The sequence below is a fragment of the Carassius gibelio genome, chromosome B1, assembly GCF_023724105.1.
Source record: "Carassius gibelio isolate Cgi1373 ecotype wild population from Czech Republic chromosome B1, carGib1.2-hapl.c, whole genome shotgun sequence".
Classification (NCBI taxonomy): domain Eukaryota; kingdom Metazoa; phylum Chordata; class Actinopteri; order Cypriniformes; family Cyprinidae; genus Carassius; species Carassius gibelio.
The window spans coordinates 22720218-22742161 of NC_068396.1; the positions used below are offsets into that span (position 1 = coordinate 22720218).

Here is a 21944-nt window from a genome sequence, read left to right on the forward strand (position 1 = left end):
TGTCAATATTTAAATACAATCAAAGGTCATGGAAATTTCTCCGACCTCACACACCCACATTCTCAGCTCGGGTGCTAAAGGCAAATAGAGTGAATGAAGACATTCATTCGTGCATTTACTTATTTTCCATATTGTTGGCTGATTCTTTGTCTGTTTGGAACACATGCAGACGGTGTTTTCTGTGCAAACAATCTCACCCGTGCTGAGCAGCAACAGGACCTTCATGGCGAGGAACTCCTCGTAAGTTAGCTGCAGACGGACAAACTCCTGGCTCACCTGCCGCATGCCCACACACAGATCGTACATGGTGGACTGCTGCATGCGTTCCCTGGTGGACAAATTGAGAGGATCTGGAGTAAACAACTTCATTTTTGTTGAATCAAAAATTGCTGTGGAAATACAGTTAAATGAATATTGAAACAATTAAAAGGTACTTGAGGCACCATTTGGGGTTTATTAGATTACCACATTGGCAGAGGCGTTTGGAGAACCTCTACAATCCAGAATTAACCCTCAGCTACTGCCAAAGTCAAGTGAAAATAGACTTGGGCATATAAATGAAAAATAAATAAAACTTGCCAAATGTCCAATAACTTTATTAGGAACTGTAACATTACATTACAAGTGAATTAACTATCAATGAACACAAAAAGAAACACAATGAAAAAAAGAAAAACATTTTTTTTTTTTTTTTTACTTGCTTTGAAAGGAATCTCATGCTCACTAAGGCTGCATTTATTTGGTCAAAAATACAGTAAAACTGTAATATTATTACAATTTAAAATAAAAGTTTTCTGTTTGAATACATTTTAAAATGCAATATCCTCATGTGATGGCAAAGCCAAATTACACACATAACATAAGGACACATTAAATAACAAAATTATTAGAATTCTTACAAAATATTTCTGTTTCAAACAAGTATCATTCATTTGAACTTTCTATTGATCCAGAAAAATAAATAAATAAATGAATGAAGCAGCAGAACCGTTTTCAGTTATTCATATTAGAATGTTTTCTGCAGAATCATGTGACACTGAAGACTGGAGTAATGATGCTCAAAATACAGCTTTGACATCACAGGATTAAATTACATTTTAAAGTATTATTAAACTAATAATATCATTAAAATTGTATTTGATACAAATACTTCTATATTTTGTTGTTGCGATTACAATCATTTATATATTTTTTTGTTACCAACTAATTTTCAAAGACAAACAAACATGCAACAAGAAGCTTTTCAAAAGAGCATGGCGCTAACAACAGCAAAGTCATGAGTTCGAATCCCAGGGAATGCTTAAACTGATCAAATATACACCTTTTATACAATGTATACAATTTCCACATGTGTACATGTAAATGTAATAAATTCTGCCTTTGTGGCTTCAGTAGATCATCACTGCCAATCTTACTTACTCTTAGTCTTAATATCCATCTCGGTTTCATCTTGACACTTTCTTGATTGTTTATTAATTTACTAGATACCTTTACAGATCTACCACTTTGTTTGGCTCTAGGTGTGTGTGTGTGTGTGTGTGTGTGAGAGAGAGAGAGAGAAAGAGAAAGAGAGAGAGTGAGTGTGTGTGTGTGTGTGATTTCTGAATGCATGCATGTCTGTCTGTCTTCCGAAGCTGTCTGACCTGCTGTCATTCTGTGCTCAGGTTTGTCTGCCTTTTGTCTGCCAGAACTGATTCTGTCTCTCCCATTCTTCCAGTCTGACAGATCTTTATTTAATATCCCAACCTTCAACCTGTTTTCACATGGTTTCAATTCCTCGTCTCGATACCTGTAAGAATAGCTACCTTATAGTGGTGTCCCTATAGTAGCTGTTCTAATTATTCTTATATAGATACCATTTACATTGTCATAAACAATAGATTTTATTGAGAAAGCTGCCATGGAGAGGTGTTTCTATATGAATTGTATTAAAGGTGTAAAAGTTGGAAGAACATACACAACGCTCACCCATCCATACACGTATATTTCTGACTCCTTTTGACATACTTTTAGAGGACACTGAAAAGTGTCGGACTGGAAAACTGGAAACTTTTGTTTGGCTCCTCTTCAAGGCAGACATACAGTGTATTTAATCAATATCTTATAAGGGCACTGCTGCACTATAGTCCTGCAGTGTTTCTCAACTGGTTCTGCTTCAAGACCTAGATTTCACATGAACATTTGGCGAGCAAAATGTCCTTAAAGCCAACCATTAAAATGTAATAATATAACAATGAACTGCACTCAGAATATGTAGAATTATTAATATGTCATAGACTGAATTGGAAAGTAGGTTATCGCTATATGTCATGTGTATGGATAAATGTTTTCGAGATGTGTTTCTATGTCAGTACAAACCATTATTTCATATGTTTTGGATTGTATTATACCTCGTGTATAATGTGAAATAAAATCTTGTCCATTTCATAGCAAATTTATTTTGCCAACGTCGATATAGTACACACTATTCCAAGCACACACTATTTTCGGTGGAAACATGTTGACCTGCTCATCTTTGGACAGTATAATAGTATATAAGTGCTATTTTTTATACAATGGGTTAATGTAATGTGTTTATCTTACAAATATTGTGGATGACAACACACTGCTGCCTGCATGTATGCCTTAAATTTCCTGCAGACAATACTTGGATTGTTGTTGCAGTATGATTTAAACAGATTCAGGGTTTATCAGGAGGTAAAATTCAAGTCTTTGTGACTGAGCAGAAGGAATGCTAATTGTTTAGGCAATCAAAAAAAAAACAAATCTCATTCGGACATGTGTGCCAGAATCCTATGTGGTGGTTTGCCATCAGGATGTGTGGAAGTCATGTATGAGGTGATGAAAATATTTTAATATGTAAACACGCTAGTTAATTCTGTCCTTTTTCTCAAGATCTTTCCAAGTCATTTGGCAAATACAGTGAAGTGCTCCAGTTCTCCTGCAGGGGTCACTGTGCTCTGTTTTTACGCTTCTCCCACTACACTCAATAAATGGACATATAGCTTTAAAATGCACACAATCACACTCTTTCCACTCAACACGTCTTGTCAATTGTGCTTATTATGTGCCCCATTGACCTAACTCTCAGCCTTGATTAACCTTATCAAGAAGTGCTTTTAGAACAAGTGTATTTCCAAGCGGAGCAACTGAAGGGACAGTGTTGTGTGAGTTAGCTTACTCGTTGAAGACGAGGTCAGGGGCGAAGTACAGCATTTGGGCGTTGGTGTGTTTGAAGGATCTCCAGCTGAGGGAGAAGGAGGAGAGACACATCCAGGAATACTGGATCAGCGTGATCTGGTCCTCAATAGGTAGACTGCGGAAACCTGGGAGAGAAAAAAAATCAAAATAAAGGGCAGGATAACCCAGAGCAAAGAGGCATGACTTGCCCTGAAGCACAGCTTATATTAAGAAAGAACTTTAGGCTCTAAGAAATAAAACAGAATCTGGCTATCATGGGCTTTCACCCATCTAAAAATAGAAATTCTATGTTTGTTGTCTCTATGAAGTGCTGCATTATGATTCTTCAAAAAAATCCACTGAAAATATATATGATAAAGGTGAGAAATTAATTATGGAATTGTTGTATGTTTGTTTTGTAAATAATAAAAAAAGGACATGCAATATTAAAACAAGAAATGGATGCAGATAGTAAAATCTTTTGGAAAAAGCAAGTTCAATTGTAATCTTATTTACATCTTTAGTTCATGTAATGTGTAAGGCTATTGTGAACCTAACAGTTTGAGGTTGATTCCTAGAGTGGCACACATTTGTTCACAAATGAAAAAGTCTTGCAGTGCAGTCTGCACAATCAGGTTTACATGAATCACAGAAGGTTTCCATTCATTGTCCTGTTGTCAGAGAGAGTTAGCAATACAGCAGACTGGGTTCTTGCCAAAACTCACATTGAGACCTATAAAGTCACCCACAAGCTATAACATAAGCCACATGAGGACACACTATAAACTTATCGGTGAAGCAGAGGCTATTTTTGGCTTATCTGCAATACGCAAATTCAGTATTGACTATAATGTGTCACACCGTTAACTGAAAATCTCTTTTGTACAATAGCTTTATCATTTCCAGGCAATCTCTGAGCCTCCCTTGTGTTCTCTTTTGTTATAAATACTAATTTCCCCACATTATCCCTTTGGAAACTGGTCCACATGTTGGTGAAACTAGTGAAATTATTGTGAATGTACCTTGCAAAAACTAACAGAACTACAAAACCTAAAGTGTGGAAATACATCCTATTTTTCCCCATCAAACACTCATCTGAATCTTGTCACCTGTCTTTGAATGGTTTAAAAATGGTTTAAATCACATGACAAACACAGAACAATGTGGACATAAAAGAACAAAATAACTAATAATTAAACATCTGCAAGACATTTGCAAAGTCTTTGAAACTCGGTGAGCCAGCTTGCCCTGTTGTGTTTTCAGCCTTCTATTTTTATATCCGGATATAGCAAGGAGATACCCTGGTATCAAATACTGGCAATACAACAAACGACCATCTTGTTGCAAGTTACCTTGAAAACTTCATTTTGGAATGACAAAAACAGATGTTTCCAAAATTATAATTAACTACTAAAAATTGTATGGGATTACTGTTTCAATTCAGTTACTGTTACTACAGACAAAGTAAACCTCTGATTCTTCTATATGATGAGCCGACCTACTTTGGAAGCTTGTGGGCTTCAAATAAATGTAGTTCTTTCTAGTGTTCTGTTCATCAGAGAATCCTAAAAATGATTGTTATTTCCATGAATGTTTTTTTTTAAGCAGCACAACTATTTTCAACATTGAAATATTAAAGGGTTAGTTCACCCAAAAATTAATATTAGCCCATAAATTGCTCACCCTCAAGTCATCCTTCTGTAGGTGTATATGACTCTTTTTTCAAAGGAATCCAGTAGGAGTTACATTAAAAAGTGTCTTTGGCTACATTCACACTACAGGGCTTAATGCTCAATTCGATTTTTTCGCAAGGCCGTTCACATTTCCAATTAAATGCGACCTTTTGTTATCTCCTGTGTGAACGTGAAATGACCCATAAGTGACCCGCATGCACAGAAGAGTACTCAATGGTGAACGACATCACTCGTTGTTTGCGGAAGTAGCTAACGTTAAACATGGATGTCAACAACAGTGTAGTCAACAGTGGAGCTTTTTTGCAATATTAAAGTTATTTTCCCAACGGAGTCAGCACAATAACAATCTTCCTGTTTTAAGAAGAAAATTAAAAAGGAGGAGAGCAAGGATTTTGGCCATGGCGTTTTGTGGAGCAGTTTTAGCAACGTCGGTAAAGAGAAACGTGTGGGTGCGGAGTCGCAGCCAGGAGTAGTGGGATACTGATGTGAGTGGGTCTTCTCGTTCCCGCCTACTTCAACGCAGAATTATGCCGTTTGTAGCATATCAATGACGTACAGGTCGGATACATGTGGCTTGGCCTTTAAGACGGAGGTCGCATTTCAAAAGATCGGATACGTATCGGATTCAGGACCACATACCCAAGTGGCCTGGGACACATTTGAAAAGATCGGATCTGTGTCGTTCAGACGGTCATGAAAAGATCGGATACAGGTCGCATAGGGGCAAATAAATCGGAATTGGGTCGTTTCAGCCTGCAATGTGAACATAGCCTTTGATCTTTCAAGCTGTTTAATGACACTCAGTAGGTGTTGCATTGCATCAGTCCAAAATAAGTGGAATAAAAAGACTCCAATAGGTGAATGAAGGCCTTCTGTAGGGAACCGATGCATTTTTGTAAGAAAAATAACCATATTTCAAATGTAATAATCACTTTAATCTAGCTTGCGCTTGCTGTTGTACACTGAAGCAGATCCGGAAGGATGACGAATGAGATCGGTTTTGCGCATACGCTGCTCAGAAGTGACGAACGCAGGGGAGAGATCAAAACAAAACAATCGTCACGAGTTAGAAGTACAAAACGAATTATAAAGAAGAGTGTCGGATGATTTCGATATAAGCCAAGGGGAGACTGGTTTTCCTTTGTTATAGAAGGAAACTTAGCTTCCTTTGCTCCTGTTAACAAACGTTGGTTTTCACACTGCTGACCTCATACACCATCCTCCTGGAGCTGCTTCAATGTACAATACAACTGTTGGCACAAGCTACATTAAACTAATTAGTACATTTTGAATATATATATTTTTTTGGAGGGGGGATATTTTGTGGTTATTTTTCTTACAAAAATGCATCGATCCACTACAGGAGTCCTTTGTTCACTCCGGGGGGTGATGTGAGCCATGTGAGACACTTTTTTTTTTTTATCGATGGGCGCTTTTTATTTCACTTCTTTTGGACTGATGCACTGCAACACCTGCTGCTTGAAAGATCTAAGACAACTTTTAATATAACTAGATTCGTCTGAAAGAAGAAAGTCATATACTGTACACCTAAGATGACTTGAGGGTGAGTAATTTATGGACTAATTAGAATTTTTGGGTGAACTAACCCTTTAAGAATTTTTTTTTTTGAGTTGAACGTCACCATATTAGAATGAGTTCTGAAGAATCACGTGACACTTAATACTGATGTAATGATGCTGAAAATTCAGCTTTAAATCACAGGAATAAACTACATTTTAAATTATTTAAAATAGAAAAAAGTTATTTTAAATTGCAATAATATTTCACAATATTGCTGTTTTCACTATTTTTGATCAAGGAAATTCAGCCTTGTTGAACATAGAGATATAGAATGTTAAAGGGATAATCCACCCAAAAATGAAAAATCTGTCATTAATTACTTGCCCTAGTGTCATTCCAAACTTGTAAACCTTTGTTCTTCATAACACAAATTCAGATATTGTGATGAAAGCGGAGAGATTTCTGACCCTGCATTGACAGCAACGCAACTGACACGTTTAAGGCCCAGAAAGATAGTAAGAACATCCTTAAAATTGTCCATGTGATATCAGTGATTCATCATCAGTATTACGACGCAACGAGAATACTTTTTGTGCACTAAGAAAACAAAAATAACAACTTTATTCAATCATTTCTTCTCTTACGTGTCAGTCTCTACATCGCATTCACAAGAGTGCCATGACACATGGACTATTTTACCCTGAATGCGTCAGTTGCATTGCTATTGCTATGCAGAAACCTCATGGATTTCATCAAAAATATTTTCATTTGTGTTCTGAAGATGAATGGAAGTCTTTATACCACTTTGAAGGGTGAGTAATTTATAACAGAATGTTAATTTTTAGATGAACCATCCCTTTGGCATAAAGTGTCAATGTTGGTAGAAGCATGAATAGTTAGGTGTGAGCTGAAGATACAGATCTTATGATCGCGCACACAATTATATCAAATTAATTATAATTATATAGACCCTACTATACCAATGCAACTGACAGGTGAATGATTGTATCAATATGACAGCATAGTTTCTAAGTACATTTCAGAGATCAAAAGCTCAACTAATACTTGACCCTGAATTACAAATAAGTTCAGAAGAAAAATGTCCTGTGTTTTGAATATGCATAAGACGGAACCTTGCAAGTATACCTGGAAGTACTTTGGCCCACTTGACCACTCGGATCATCTGTTTTCCAGCGAGGTGGTTGAGGCTGGTGAGCAGGTGGTCGGTTGTGTCGGGCTGTGTGTTGTCATAGCCCGCGAACACCACTTCAGGCTCTATGAGCTCCAGGACGCTACACACTGACGGTGACAGAAACGGTGCTACCGTGGGGACGTGGGGGACAAGAGCATTGGCCGAGCTCAACTCTTTCTCCGAAGTCAGAAACGGAGGTCCGTCTTTTGAGTTCTGCAGGGAAGAATCCTCGCCAATGCTCTTCATCTTCCCCAACTTCTTGGATTTCCGTGCTGAGAAATAACAAACATATATTATTAAAGCTGTTTGCTTGAGCAGCCTGATCCATTTTCTGAATAATTACAATTTATGTTAAACATTGAAGGTCTTACAGTGATTTATATGAGAGATAAATAATTTGAAATGAACAAGGTATTAATGAAAAGACCCCCAGTGTCGTCTTCAAGCAGTGTTTTTACAGTTTTTCATATCTGAAATGAGCTGGAGCTGATAGAAGTAATTATTCAAATAGAGATGGATCTTATAGCAGGGATCACAGTTTAAATCCCTGCTGTATAGGTGTGACCTCTTATGTGGTTCGGGAGGATGCTGTTAATTGGCTGTGTGAGTGTTCCAATTTGATATTAATTGCAAGATTCCTGTGCCAGCAGGTTTATATCACATCAGTAAGTGAGACTGAAGGTGGCCTATGTGCTAGCTCCAATAAATGCTCATATTTTATACTTTATTATATTTTAGAATTTTGTGAAAACTTTGTAGTCTTTCAGATGGATGTTTATTTGTCATTTGAAATTAAATACATCTACTATATTTCGTCATCAACAGAACCATGTACATGTATCTTCAGTATATAATTAAGGTGTCCCCCATTAGTGTGACCCTTGGGTAGCATTTGTTACACAAACAACCAAATGACTTCATCTGTATTTCACTTATTGCCTTTTCAAAAACCATCTACCTTGGTCATTCTTTCCAGCTCACTGAGTACTGCTCAAATTGTGTTGCAATTATATTGAAAACACAGATGTACAGTATGTGAAGCATATTTCAATATGTTCTTTTAAGTCACTTACCTTTGATAAATAAAAGAGAAGAAAAGAAAATATTTCTTTGTAACACTGTAAATCTTCACTAAAAAGGCAATCCCTCATATTACAATAACTTTCACAATAACATTTTGTGTTTTTTTTATATTCTGGGTATGTTCCTTATATATTTTAAGATGAATGGTCTCAGGTGTGCCAGTATAATCATTTCACAACAGTTTTTAGTCCCATAGTAAGTAAATTCAGTTACCCCCAAGATTCATCCCCGCTTGTAGACACTTCCGTACTCTGCATGCTGGACAGTTTTTCCTCCGAATCTTGTCAATGATACAGTCATTCCTCCCAGCACAAAGGTAGTTGTGTTGACCTGCAAGAAGAGTGTTCAAGATCTCTATCAAATTCTTTATGTATCTTTTTTTTTTTCTGTAGGAAATTGTAACAGAAATTAGGTTCTGCAATTTAACCAAGTAATTTCTATAATTTAATATTAAAAATGACAATATATAGTTTTCTGTGGAGGCTTTTCTAAGTCATTGTGATGTGTTTTGGTTAATTAAAAAAATGAATTAGAATGCAATTAATTCAGTGAAAAATTACCATTTTTGATTTACTGCCCTATTAATGTAATACAAAAAAGACAGATCACTCTATTACATGCATTAACAAAAATGTGACCTTCACAAGGACATTGTAATGCATTCTGGTCCTCGTGCGCATTCCTCCCTTTGTGAGTATATGACGCAAAGGAGACAGCTGTCTGACAATTTACGTCCCTACTGTATATCACAGAGAACAAATGAGCCATCCCAAATAGTGTTTCTGAGTGTGTCATGGGTTGGTTGATGTCTTGGTGCGGGATGCAATGACAGTGACCGTAACAGCCTGAGAATCCCTCATGCGCTGCCTTCCTTGGCCAAGGCCACAGCTCGTGGATCGCGCTCTCATTTCGGAGCACCATTCCGCTCCACTGATTTGCCACACACCCACGCGCTCCACAGGCCAGAGCACGGCGCCGCAGGGCCACATCCAGGCACCACGGCCGTGTGCATCTCTCTCTTTCATTCGCTTACCCATATTCCACTCCCTCTTTCACTCGTGCATCATGGGAAGGACTTCTCCGCTAAACTGCATGCCACTGGACCTGCTTACATTATATGAGGGTGCTTTCCTTTAATGCTTATGGACCATGTGGCTGCAGACAGGCACAATGAGTGTTTTTGGTGGAGGGGAAAATGCGCAGCGAGTCTGTCTAGAAGCTGCCAAAAAAGCCCAGGATCTGCAAACAGAGCAACAGCAGCTGTAGCCTTGCCACTATTTCTGGCTAAATCACATGACCCCTTACATAAGCCCATTTTTCTTGCTCTAAAAAACAGTAAACTGCGACACAGGAAACAGAACGAAGCCCTCCTCCGCCTCACCATCCAAACACAGATGCAAATCAGACCTGAAATCTGTTCGGCTGACTCTCAGGCCCCTTCTGACCACTGTACACAGCTGCCCCACAAATCCTGTTAATCATTGTCCCATCAGAAGCACGTACACATAGACTGTACCATACTGTGCTCGTGTATGGGCACACATATGTGTGCGTGTAGGTGTTTATGTACTAAAGCAGCAGAGGGACTGTATGTGTACATAAGGATGGAAGGGGAACTAAACATATCTTAACGTTTCAGTGCACTCTAGTTTGTGGATCTATATCTGTGTGGTGTTTATGTGCATTGGCTTAAAAACATCTGAGCAAGTGCGTATTATGGTCTATCACAATTGTAGTATGTTACTTCATTGTTTAGCTATTGTTTTCCCAAAGTCTAGTTTAGAGTTTTATTGTGTTTCCAGTGGGTATGTTTTGCATGCCTTTGGTTAATCGGTTTTCTTGGTTCTTTTAGTCTGGACCAAAAAAGAAAATTACACATTTGGTTCGCTTGGTGTCAACATGGAAATTTTTTAACACCTAACCTAAAGATACAAAACAAAAGACATGAGGATATGGTCACAAGCTGATTGGACAGCTTTTATTGTGTGAAAACTAAAGGTTGATCCCGAGTTTGGTACGCACCAATATTCGGATGGGAGCTTCATACGTCAAATGAATCAATTACAATTTGTACAATTACAAAGCAATCGCAGTTTGTTTTATTTGAACCAAAGTTGCTGTGTGTAAACATGCCCTTAGCGTTCCTTTTCCTCAGTGAGACAAAAGTCAGATAGAGATTAAAGGGATACAGTAGTTTGCAGAACACAAAAGGAAATAATTGAACAAATATCTGTTTTCGTAAATTTAAGACAATGGCAGTACATTGCAACACAAGATTCCTTTATACGTTTCGTGAAAAACGTTCAATATTGAAGCTATTGTAACAAAACGATGTGTGCATCATTCAACCATTTTATCAAACTTACCTAGATTCAAGTGTTGATTAAGAAAAGAATGCTTGAATCTGGCTGGCAACTTTTTTTCAAAAATTCTGGCAGGGAAAGTATTAATATTGGGTTATTTTTCACCAATCCATTCAGAATAATTGGAAAATGTTCAGAAAGCTACATGGACTTTTCCTGAAATCCCTGAGTGCTTTATTAAAGTGAGTTGCATTGTACAATATTTGTTCTGTTCACCCAACGTTTTTTTTTTTTTTGGATGGGTGTGTTCTGCAGAAGAAAGTCATAAAGGTTTGGAAGGACATGAGGTTGAGTAAATTATTTCTCATTTTGGGATTAATCATTCCCATATTTTACCATATTTATGGAAAGACATTCTGTCAGTTTTATTTCTGAATTTTGTAGATCCTCTAAACCAACAAATTCATATCCTCATACACATTTTACCACATGCCATTAGTTCCCAAAACCTCCATCTTATGCTTCAGTGTGCACTGAGTTTAATGCTATGGCTGAATTTGTAATACTCATACTGTATCATTTCAGCCTAACTGTGTGCACGTGAAGAGCCAACATGGGGCTTCCTGTACAAGCCTGTGTCTACTTTTACCCGACTACGTCATAGAGGGATGCACTGAAAACCTAGCCTGTCAGCTTAGTAATGAAGCAGACATTTAAAAGGAAACTCCCTGTGAGACTCATGCAATACAATATTCACATCTTTTTTCATCTGTTTTCCAACTGTCGTGTCGTTTCTGGCTTCGACTCGGACATGTGAGCTTCTCTTTTAAAACGATTCTCCTTACGCCAAGTCTTCAGATCTGTTTTCATGGCAATTCAGTGTCACGTATCTAACCTACATTTAGACCAAGAGGATTACGCCCTTTTTACATTAGCTGTTAGCTGCGACATGTAGCGTAAACAACAACATAGAAAACCACAGGTCAATGGCATATGAATCAGCATCCATCTAAATTTTTTTTAACCATGTACTTTAAATCTATTCCACACATGTGACTCACATCAAGCTGCATAATAGTTGTTATTGTAGAATGTTAAATAATACTAATGAAATGAAAATAATGAAAATACTGTTTTAGTCTTTATAATTAACAATTTTATTTAAAAAAATAAATAATGCTGCAACAGAAAAGTCAGGGCAGATTACTTTTGGTATGAAAAATACAGAAAATCATGTTTTGTGTCTTTTTAATATGTCGTGACAGATCACTGTTGCCTTTCAGTCAGTTTGCAGTTCAGCTGTCGCATGAACTGATCATTTCTTCCCCTTTACTAGTTACAGTACAAAATAAACATGAATTAACATCAGAAGAAAGATATCAGTGCACAGCATTTTTAAAGTTTAAGTGGACCAACTTAAATTTACTCTTGTGTCTGTTTTGTTGTCGGACAAAATGGCAGTTTGGGTTATATTTGCATTATGATTGGTCAGATTTGTCAGTGAAACCCCTGGGGAAGGGTCAGTTATTTGTGGTATTTACAAGCAATTTTTTACCAAAATTCTTAAGTAAATTTTACACCTGCATGTTCTCACCCCCAACTCGTCACATATCGACACTTGGTCAGGTATTTGTTGCAAAAAATAATAGAAGTATGACAGCTAAAAGTATTACAAACAAGCCGTGTTGCATTGGACGTCTTCTGAAGCCATACAATATCTTTTTGCAAAGAAATGAGTAGAACATAAGGTTTTAATTGCTACGTTAACGTGCTCACATCTCATTCAAAAAGATACTCCCGTACTTTAGCATGACGCAATCGGTCACGAGACACACAAGAGCCGATGGCATTTCATTACCAAGACTGACGTAAGGCTTCTTCTGGTGGAAATTTCATTTTTACACTGACTGCACGCAGGATCTGGGCTGTATGGTGGATTGAGATGGTGATCGCACTTATTCCTCTCAAAAATCAATCGTTACAAGCCTGTACGTGCCTGTTATATCCTGTGTTTTATTGACAAATAGTAGGTTTAGTGGCAGGGGTTGGGTTACGTGCTCATAAATGTGTAAATAGTGTAATGTAAACAAAATTATTGTGACTGTTTACATTGAAAATTCACACCCCAACATATGTGCAATATTGGCAGTATTATTACCCAAATATATCATTTAATCATGAGAATAAAATTCCCAAAGCCTTTAACGTGTCTGCGTAGTGACACCAAAGGTTTCTTATTTAAAGCAATGGAGGACCCTAAAATTACGCTAAAGGGTACCCTGTGCATCAAAAAGTGACACCAAAGGGTTCTGACCAAGCGTAAATATGTGAGGAGTTGGGAGTGAGAATGTGTTGCTTGCACCAAACTTTTTCAGTGTATAAAAGGGATGTTCACACTGAGTGAAAAAGTGATATGCAATTTCTAGAGACTTCTGATACCATGAGTTACTTGACAGAACTTGAGTAGAAATACCTACTAGCAGCCACCAGCTCTGTGCATCTCTCCAGCAATTTAATCACAATGTAAATGCCCCTTCAGTTAATGACATTACTGATTTCTGAAATTGATTTATTTCTGCTAAATGTTTTTCTTAATTGATGTAAACTGCAGATCTTATTTTCTGTGTTCATCCAACACGTGCAGTCTTCAGCGGAATTATTGCATGAACTGACGCATGAGAGTTAAATGATCAACCAAAACGCAGCTGTAATCATTTGTGAAGATACAGTTTTTCCAGTTTCCTCTCATCATTTGTTATTTCCACACATGCACTTCCTGAGCTTTGCAGTCCTCTGCTTTCCTGTTAGAAATTGTATCTGGTCCAAGGTTAAAAAGCTACTGCTTCATCTGTATACAACGTCCAATGGAAAATTAATTATATAGTTGTACTGTATATGGAAATTATTCTCTTTCTGGTTTTGCTGTACATTAGGCTTAGGGCTGCCTTGAGGACAACATACAGATTAATAAAGCCAGATAGTTCACAATTAGTTATTGTGGTTATGATGATAAATGGATACAGTAAGAAACATCTGTCACCAACTGACCTGAATAAAGCCTTTCATAACCTCAACCATATCAATAATACACGGTCACGACCCATGTCCCAAAATATATTGATGTTGGAAACACAGATCCCATAATGTGATAGCCGCCATCTGATTTGCTTAAACACAAAGGGTGTCTCGCTTTGCATTGATGTCAAAGAACAAAGGTATCACCCAGAAGGCGGAAGAGATGGCAGATAGTGAATGCAGCGGTGCTGTAGGCAAACACGGAGGGGTTATTTGAGGTGAGGAAATTGTATGGGGATTGTATGACCTGTTTAGTGGACTGTATAGTGGACTGTATAGTTGTTTGGCCCTTTAATACTCACTGACCAATCACAGCACTCCGAGTTCTTGCATATTTCAGATGTTTGTGGAGTTTCACTTTTTTGTCATTAAAAGTATATTTTAAATTCATCCTTATAGTTATAAATTAAGAAAGCCATTTCTTTATTTATATATATATAACTATTTCTCACAATCGTGGCTTTAAATTGTATGTGTGTGTAACAATAATGTGACTTTCTTACTGTAAAATGTATTTCACAATTACTCTAAGATGGAAATAATTAAAGTTTGTTTTCCCTCTTAATTAAATCATTACGCGTTCTGGGAATTAGGCACTTAAGGGCATCAGGTGCTACATTCTGTCTTTTTAATTAATCTTTCTTTGTTGTTTTTCCACAAAAATTCTCAAAGTTTCTCACTTTTTAACCCTATACTGATGCAACGATGTTTCCTATCAAAATACACAATACAAGAATGAATGCTAAATCAGTGTAAATTTCTTCAGCATTATATTTACCAAGTAACAAAGTTTCAACGACTCTTCTGAAAACTTAATTGACACTGAACTTAATTGAACTGACACCGAGCATCATTAAACATGATGACATGCCAAGACACGGATGGCTTTTGAATAAAAAGCATCTGCTGAGCTGTCTGAAAAAATAAAAAAATAAAAAACATATGGAAATCACAGCCGAGTTACAGACTGTGGTTTGCAAGTTTGAAACGGACAAGTAATGAGGAAATGTGTTAATGATGAGAAAACTCTGGACAGATCAACTGCATCAAACATCTCACATACTTCGCTAAGCTGTTAAAAAAGTAAATGTCCAACTTTAAAAACCTTGATGGCATGGCAGTGGCTCTACATGTGTGCCAGTAGTCTGTTTATTGGCTATAATCAGAATAACAAATTACTCTAGGATTTTACTTGACATAAGCAAACCTCTTTAATGCTTCTTGACATTGTTTTGATTATTCAAAAATGCTTAAAGTGATAATTCACCAAAAAAAGAAACTAAAACAAAAGAAGATATTTTGAAGAATGCTGGTAACCAGATAGTGGTTGGTAGCCATTTATTCCATTTTATGGAGAAAAAAAAGTAGATGGCTACCAGAAACTGTTTGGTAGCCAACATTCCTTATAATAACTTATTTTGTGTGGGAATTATATTTGCTTCAAAAAAAAAAAAAAAAAAATTAACGTAACTTTATAAAACTGAACGTAACTTTTTCAGAAACTATCAAAATTATGCCATTACAAAAGAAGAAAAATACAATGAAAATGAAAAAAAAAGAACTCAGTCACACAAATTTAATAGACTCTTAAATATGCTTCATTCTTTGTTAATGTTTTTCAAAGATTCGTTTTCGTTAATCGTTGATTTTGAATGCATTGCCACAAATTTTGCTTATGCTTTTTTGTTTTTAGACACAAACCTCTCTTTGGGGCGGGCTTAACAGTAATCTACTCTGATTGGATAGTGAGCTTTTGATGGACAGGTGCTCTCTGACCTGCAAATACAGACGTCACTCAGTGGCGCGCATATTGGAAAGCTCTCGTGGTGATCTGAATGCATTACATCATGCTTTCTATTACTAAATTTGTAAATAACATTTGACTTTCGATGGTCTCAGTCTGTAAAGATGAGCTCTCAGGAGCGGCATCATCTTCCTCCTCGCTTATCCTTCAAGACAGCTTGAAGTAAGCTTGTGTTACTGACAGTGTTGGGTATAGTTACTTTGGAAAGTAGTTAGTTAGGTTACAACGTTACCATCAATTAAAAGTAATCAGTTATGATACAGCGTTACCTATTCATAAAAGTAACGCGTTAGAGTACTCATGCGTTACCAAAAATTAAAAGCCGTTTGCAGCGGCTCACACATGACAGACATAGCCCCCGGCCCCTTTAAATGCACCTAGAAGTCGTGACTCCCGACAATGAATAACGTCAGTCATCCGACTAAATTAACACTGCAGAATAACAATAACAGGAAAGACAGTCAGCAATCGGCTATTCCTCATGGCGTTTTATTTATTTATTATCACAGAACATATTATTAATCAAAATTCGCACCTAACGTTACCCAGCCCGGGTAGCCTAGGCTACTGTATATTATGAACACCACAAGATAACTCCTGATTTTTCTTTAACTTTAAATAATGCAATTATCAAAGTACAAGTATGCTTACTTGTAAACACAACCTTAAACAGGCTTGCAGATTTAAATCCATTTAGAAATGATGAACAACCAGCCAGCCAACGATCTAACAGAAATTAACAGCTGCCTGTCAAACAAAAATGATAACAAACCGAATTAAATCCTTCACTGCCACACAGGCAAATGACAAATCGCTTAATAGCTGAACTAATTATTATTAAAGTGTCACTCACAGTCACAATCCTAAATTCGCTTTAACACAGTCCTCTTACATTTACTCTTCAAAGTAGTGATTAAAACGTAGCGTTAAATTTGAGGTAGAATTTTTGGCGGTCGACAGAAGCTTTTCACCAAAGCAGAGTGTGCATTTTACCGTTATGTTCTTTTCTTTTTCGTTGACAAATTGAAAATAATGTGCGTACTTCCATAAACCAAACGCTGTCCTCTCTGCTATCTTGCCGGGAGTTCGAAAAAACAAAACAAAAAAAAAAACACACACACACAGGGTCAGACGCAGGGCACAGACGCATCACAGCCATTGACTTTAGGATCACAGAGCTTCGGCTCCGCTGATACATCCGCAGGTGGCACAGTAGACCTAGGACTACTGTTTGACAAAAAGCAGGCTGCAGTCGGGATTTTCCTTTCCTTAAAATAACGGATTCCTTTTTTTAAAAAAATAACGAAGTTACTGATTACTTACGCACGAAACTAACGCGTTAAGTTACAAATTTCAGGAAAAAAAGTAATTAGAGTACTCTAACGCGTTACTTTGTAACGCGTTACCCACAACACTGGTTACTGAAGTAACAAATAACATCGATACAAGTTTTATTCATGTTACAGTTCATTGCAGGTTATTATTGTCATTCACAAGCGAGCTGAGAGCTCATCTTTCCGATATGCGTGCCACTGAGTGACGTCTGTACTTGCAGCTCACTATCCAATCAGGATTAAATCCACTATCCAATCACTGTTAAGCCAGCCCCCACGAGATGTTTGCGAGAGGTTTCCCCCACTGCGAAGCATAAGCAAAATCTGTGGCAATGCAGATTTCAGAATCCACGATTAGCGAAAACATATCTTTGAAAAACATTAACAAAGAATGAAGCATATTTGAAAAGCCTGTTAAATTTGTGCGACCAAGTTAATTTTTTTGTAATGGCATATTTTTGATAGTTTCTGAAAAAGTTAAATTCAGTTTTATAAAGTTACGTTAATTTTTTTTAAGCAAATATAATTCCATAAAAGAAAGGTTTGGAAAAACTTGAGAGTGAGTAAATGATTATTGGGGGAACTTTCAGATAAAAAATGGCTGCATTCCAGCGTTTTTGACCATGATGGCCATATCCAGTAAAACTGTAAGCATAAACTCTATTTCCTGAGCTCCCTAGATTTCAAAGCTGTGCGTGAGCGTAACAAGCTTTTCCTCTCCAGCAAAAGCATTTGTGCTTCGGTCAGTGAAAGAGAAGAAGAAATGTGGTGAAAGTGTATATATGTCTCTGTGATTATGGTTACAGTAATTATGAGTATAATCACATTAACATCATTTCAGGAGTGCCTTAATCACATTATAAGTGTGAATGTAAACATAGCCAATGTCAAAATGAACCTTTTCTTCTGAAAAAGTGTTGCAGAGCTAAGCAGGGAGAATCAAACACGCATACTTAAAAAAAAAGCAGGGCTGTTTGTTGTCAACTGTTCAGAAGATGTCTTCCGAACAGTTGACAACAAACACCCACTTACACCCATTGAAAGGCTTGGAAGAGCAAGGACAAGATTTAAAGGGGGGGGTGAAATGCTATTTCATGCATACTGAGTTTTTTACACTGTTAAAGAGTTGGATTCCCATGCTAAACATGGACAAAGTTTCAAAAATTAAGTTGTACGTTTGAAGGAGTATTTTTGGAACTTACAGAGCATCAACGGAGTTGTGCAAGTGTTATTGTTTGTTCCCTGCATTTCAAAGATGCTTGTTTTACAAACAAGGCCCAGTTTGACGCCGGATTTGCACATCGTTTATTTCTTAAGGATAATGCAATCCCAACGAAAAAGGGCCACGATCGTGTGTTGGAACCGCAGGCGGTGAGTAAAACTGCTTCAAATATCTCTGTGTTGTTAACTTAGCTATCGGCGCGTAAGCACATCAAGTAAACAACATGCGATGTTGTCACTAAACTGCACTTTCCACATGTACAGCTTAAAAAAAAAAAAAAGTAGAACTTAGTCATTTTCCAAAACCGCTAAGCAAATATATACAGTTTCAGTACATACCACATAGAGACGTCCTGCTGCTGCTGCTCTTGTTAAATTTCTGCATCTGGATCTGATTCTGAATCATAAATATACGCTGAATCTGACTGTTAGCTATGGTTTGTTTTGAATGTTTTTTTCCTCACGGTAATGTCACAGCTTCCAAACGCTCTCAACGCAAAAGCCTACTGGTGCTCGTGATTCTTTAGCTCCGCCCACATGTCACGCCTCCAGCCGGTCGTGTTTTTCCGGGAAAAATCGGTACAGACTATCTTTCTCTTATGAATATAATAAAACTAAATATTTTTTGAGTTATGAAGGATTAAGTAATACTCTTTACGTACTCAAGATTAACAGGATATTGAGTGTGCATTTCACCCCCCCCCCCCCCCTTTAATATAACTCTGATTGGATTTTTTTGAAAGAAGAAAGTCTCATACACCTAGGATGCTTCGAGGGTGAGTAGAAGATGGATGAATTTTCATTCTCGGGCAAACTAACCAGGAACATATTTCTTTGTTGGGTTGCACAGCTTATTTTCTCTCTCTCTCTCTCTCTCTCTCTCTCTCTCTCTCTCTCTCTCTCTCTCTCTATATATATATATATATATATATATATATATATATATATATATATATATATATATATATATATATATATATATATATAATTTATCTATACAGTATATAGAAAAAAATAAAAGCTATGCAACCCAACAAAGAAATATATTTCTGTTTTGAAATCAGCTGGTTTAAGGGTCCTTTTTTTCAGAAATGCACCTTATGGCTCCAAACTGGGCACCAGCTCTGTAACCAGCACTGTCCAATAGGGGTGAACACATGCCTTATAAAGACATCTAACATCAGGAACAGCTCCAACACTATAAATGTGAATTCCTATCATTTAGCATTTGTCCCTCTCCATCCCTGAGCTCCCAAACCCTACAGATAAACGAACACAGTGAAACCGGTCTATCCCCCCTTGTGCCAAATGTAATAACAGATTCTCATAATGAAGGAACAAATATTTTAGTCCTCAGACTGAACAGCTGTAGAGCTCCTAATAAAAGTCTGTTGAGTATTAGCTGGTACCATATGGCCACTTCACACTATTCCCACAGAGACAAGTGTTAGTGCTGCTATTAGTTATTATTCACGCAGCTCAGGAACTACACAACAGACGTTGTTAAGTATTGACTGCAATATTTTGTGGTTTCTTTTTTCGCATCTATGCCTGAGTTTAGCCGTTTTCTTTTATATCACAAAGAGCAGTCAAGACCTTTCCGCCTTTCAAAAAACAGTGAAGGCTGAAAAAAAAAAAAAAAAATGGCCTCTTCTACTTCTACTTCAACTCCTACATCTTTAAATATCAGTCTTCTGGCTGTTTTTTGCTCTGTTCCAAAACCATCTGAAAATGCCTTCAGTGGCTAACAACATGCTAATCACAAATTCCACTGAAAACAACTGCCTGTCAAATCTCCTTTGTGCTGCCCCCTATCTACATAAAGTGTTCCAAATCAGTCTCTTATGAGCTTCCAAAACAGTTAGGATGCTGCCTTAGAAAGCAGCTGCCTATATAGGCAGCCGGCAGCGAGGCTAGGTTTTGAAACAGACTTCTCTCTGTCTATTCTCTCACTCTGATTATCATTTTATCCTTTTCCAATCTTACTGCTCACCCTCCCTCTTCCCCTAGCTCACTCTTCACAATCTCTCTCTGTCTCCTCCCACCTTTCCCCTCTCTCTCTCTCTCTCTCTCTCTCTCTCTCTCTCGCTCAGATGGTAACTAGGCTGAGGTCAGGTAAGGTAATGGAGCGCACAATCTTACACAGCACTACCTCTGCTGTGGTGTTGAAAAAGCGACTGCACTTCTGAATGCCCTTGAGGTGTGACCTCATTCAGGGCTCTGAGGAACAATCACAACCTGAGAGAAGGCTTTATATAAACACACATTTTTCCAACATTTAATAACTTCATATATAGCCGTAAATTACTAAATCAGTTTAGTAGTAATTGTTACAGGATGACATACGGTCAGCTGGTCATTATCTCAGGAGTAGGGGTCCTGTCTCATCCTGAAATGGTTTATTTTCCAATAGCGACTGGCTGACTGTACATTACCTCGCTGATTAACGGATGATAAATAAATGGACATGTAATGTGTGTTACAAGAAACATGAAACTGGGTCATTATACAAAAATATTTTGACCCATCAGAATCAAGAATTCCAGAGAGCCACGAGTTAAAGGGAAAGTTCAGACAAAAATAAGAATTCAGTCATCATTTACTCACCCTCATGTGGTTCCAAACCCATAAGACTTTAGTTCTTCTTTGAAACACAAATGAGGATATTTAAATCCAACATGAGAGATATCTGTCCCTCCATTGAAAGTTTGAACACTTTACAAAGTTCATAAAGACATTGGAAAAGTAATACATATGAACCAAGCAGTTTAATGCAGGAGGAGACACAATCACTTTATATGATGAACAGATTTAATTCAAGGTATAATTCACGTACAAGCACTTATCAACAAACATACGAGCACATCAAATTTCGTAAATTAAACCTCAACTGTACTTGACATGTGAGAACAAACCTCATCGGTTCTTGTCTCATTTATTTACTTTAAATGGAAGAACATAAATCTCTCAGGTTTTATTAAAAACATCTCTTTTGTTTTGAAAAATAACAATAAGTAATTGATAACTTTTTGGATGGTCCATTTAACATACAGTCCAAAATAACCACTAAATACTACTTACTACATTTAGCAGACGCCTTTATCCATACATGCTGATTTCCCTGGGAATTGAACCCACAACCTTTTGTGCTGCTAACACAATGCTCTACCACTGAGCCACAGGAACATGTATAGTATACTAGTCCACTAGAAGAATAACCAGTATAATGTTTAACTTAACCACAGATGCTTTCCATAGATGTTAATTTGGAAGAGAAAATCTATATTTCTAAATCTAAATCAATAAACAAAAAGTCAACGCAAAACAGCAAAAATGCCTTGAGTACAAACAGGCGTTTCTTTTTCCCCACTTGCTGTTATACACTACATGCTCAGTGGAGTCTGGATGTGTCTGTTGGCTTAATCAGCAGTTTGCACCTTTCTAAAGAGGCTGTGATAGCATTGTGTCTGTTTCAGAGCTAAGACAAATGTCCCACTGAACGTTCAACTTCCCTAAAAGCAGTAACAACATTACACT

At 37.2% G+C, this 21944-nt stretch overlaps 1 protein-coding gene across 1 annotated transcript in view; it reads right to left on the minus strand.

The window, feature by feature from the left end:
- Positions 1 to 21944, minus strand: part of nr3c2 (nuclear receptor subfamily 3, group C, member 2) — a 76318-nt gene that overhangs the window by 10934 nt on the left and 43440 nt on the right. Inside the window, exons 4-7 of the mRNA XM_052546132.1 lie at positions 8884 to 9000; positions 7542 to 7859; positions 3182 to 3326; positions 198 to 328 (exon numbers count right to left, since the gene is read on the minus strand). Coding sequence (XP_052402092.1) covers positions 198 to 328; positions 3182 to 3326; positions 7542 to 7859; positions 8884 to 9000 — 711 coding nt within the window. The remainder of the gene's footprint in view (positions 1 to 197; positions 329 to 3181; positions 3327 to 7541; positions 7860 to 8883; positions 9001 to 21944) is intronic.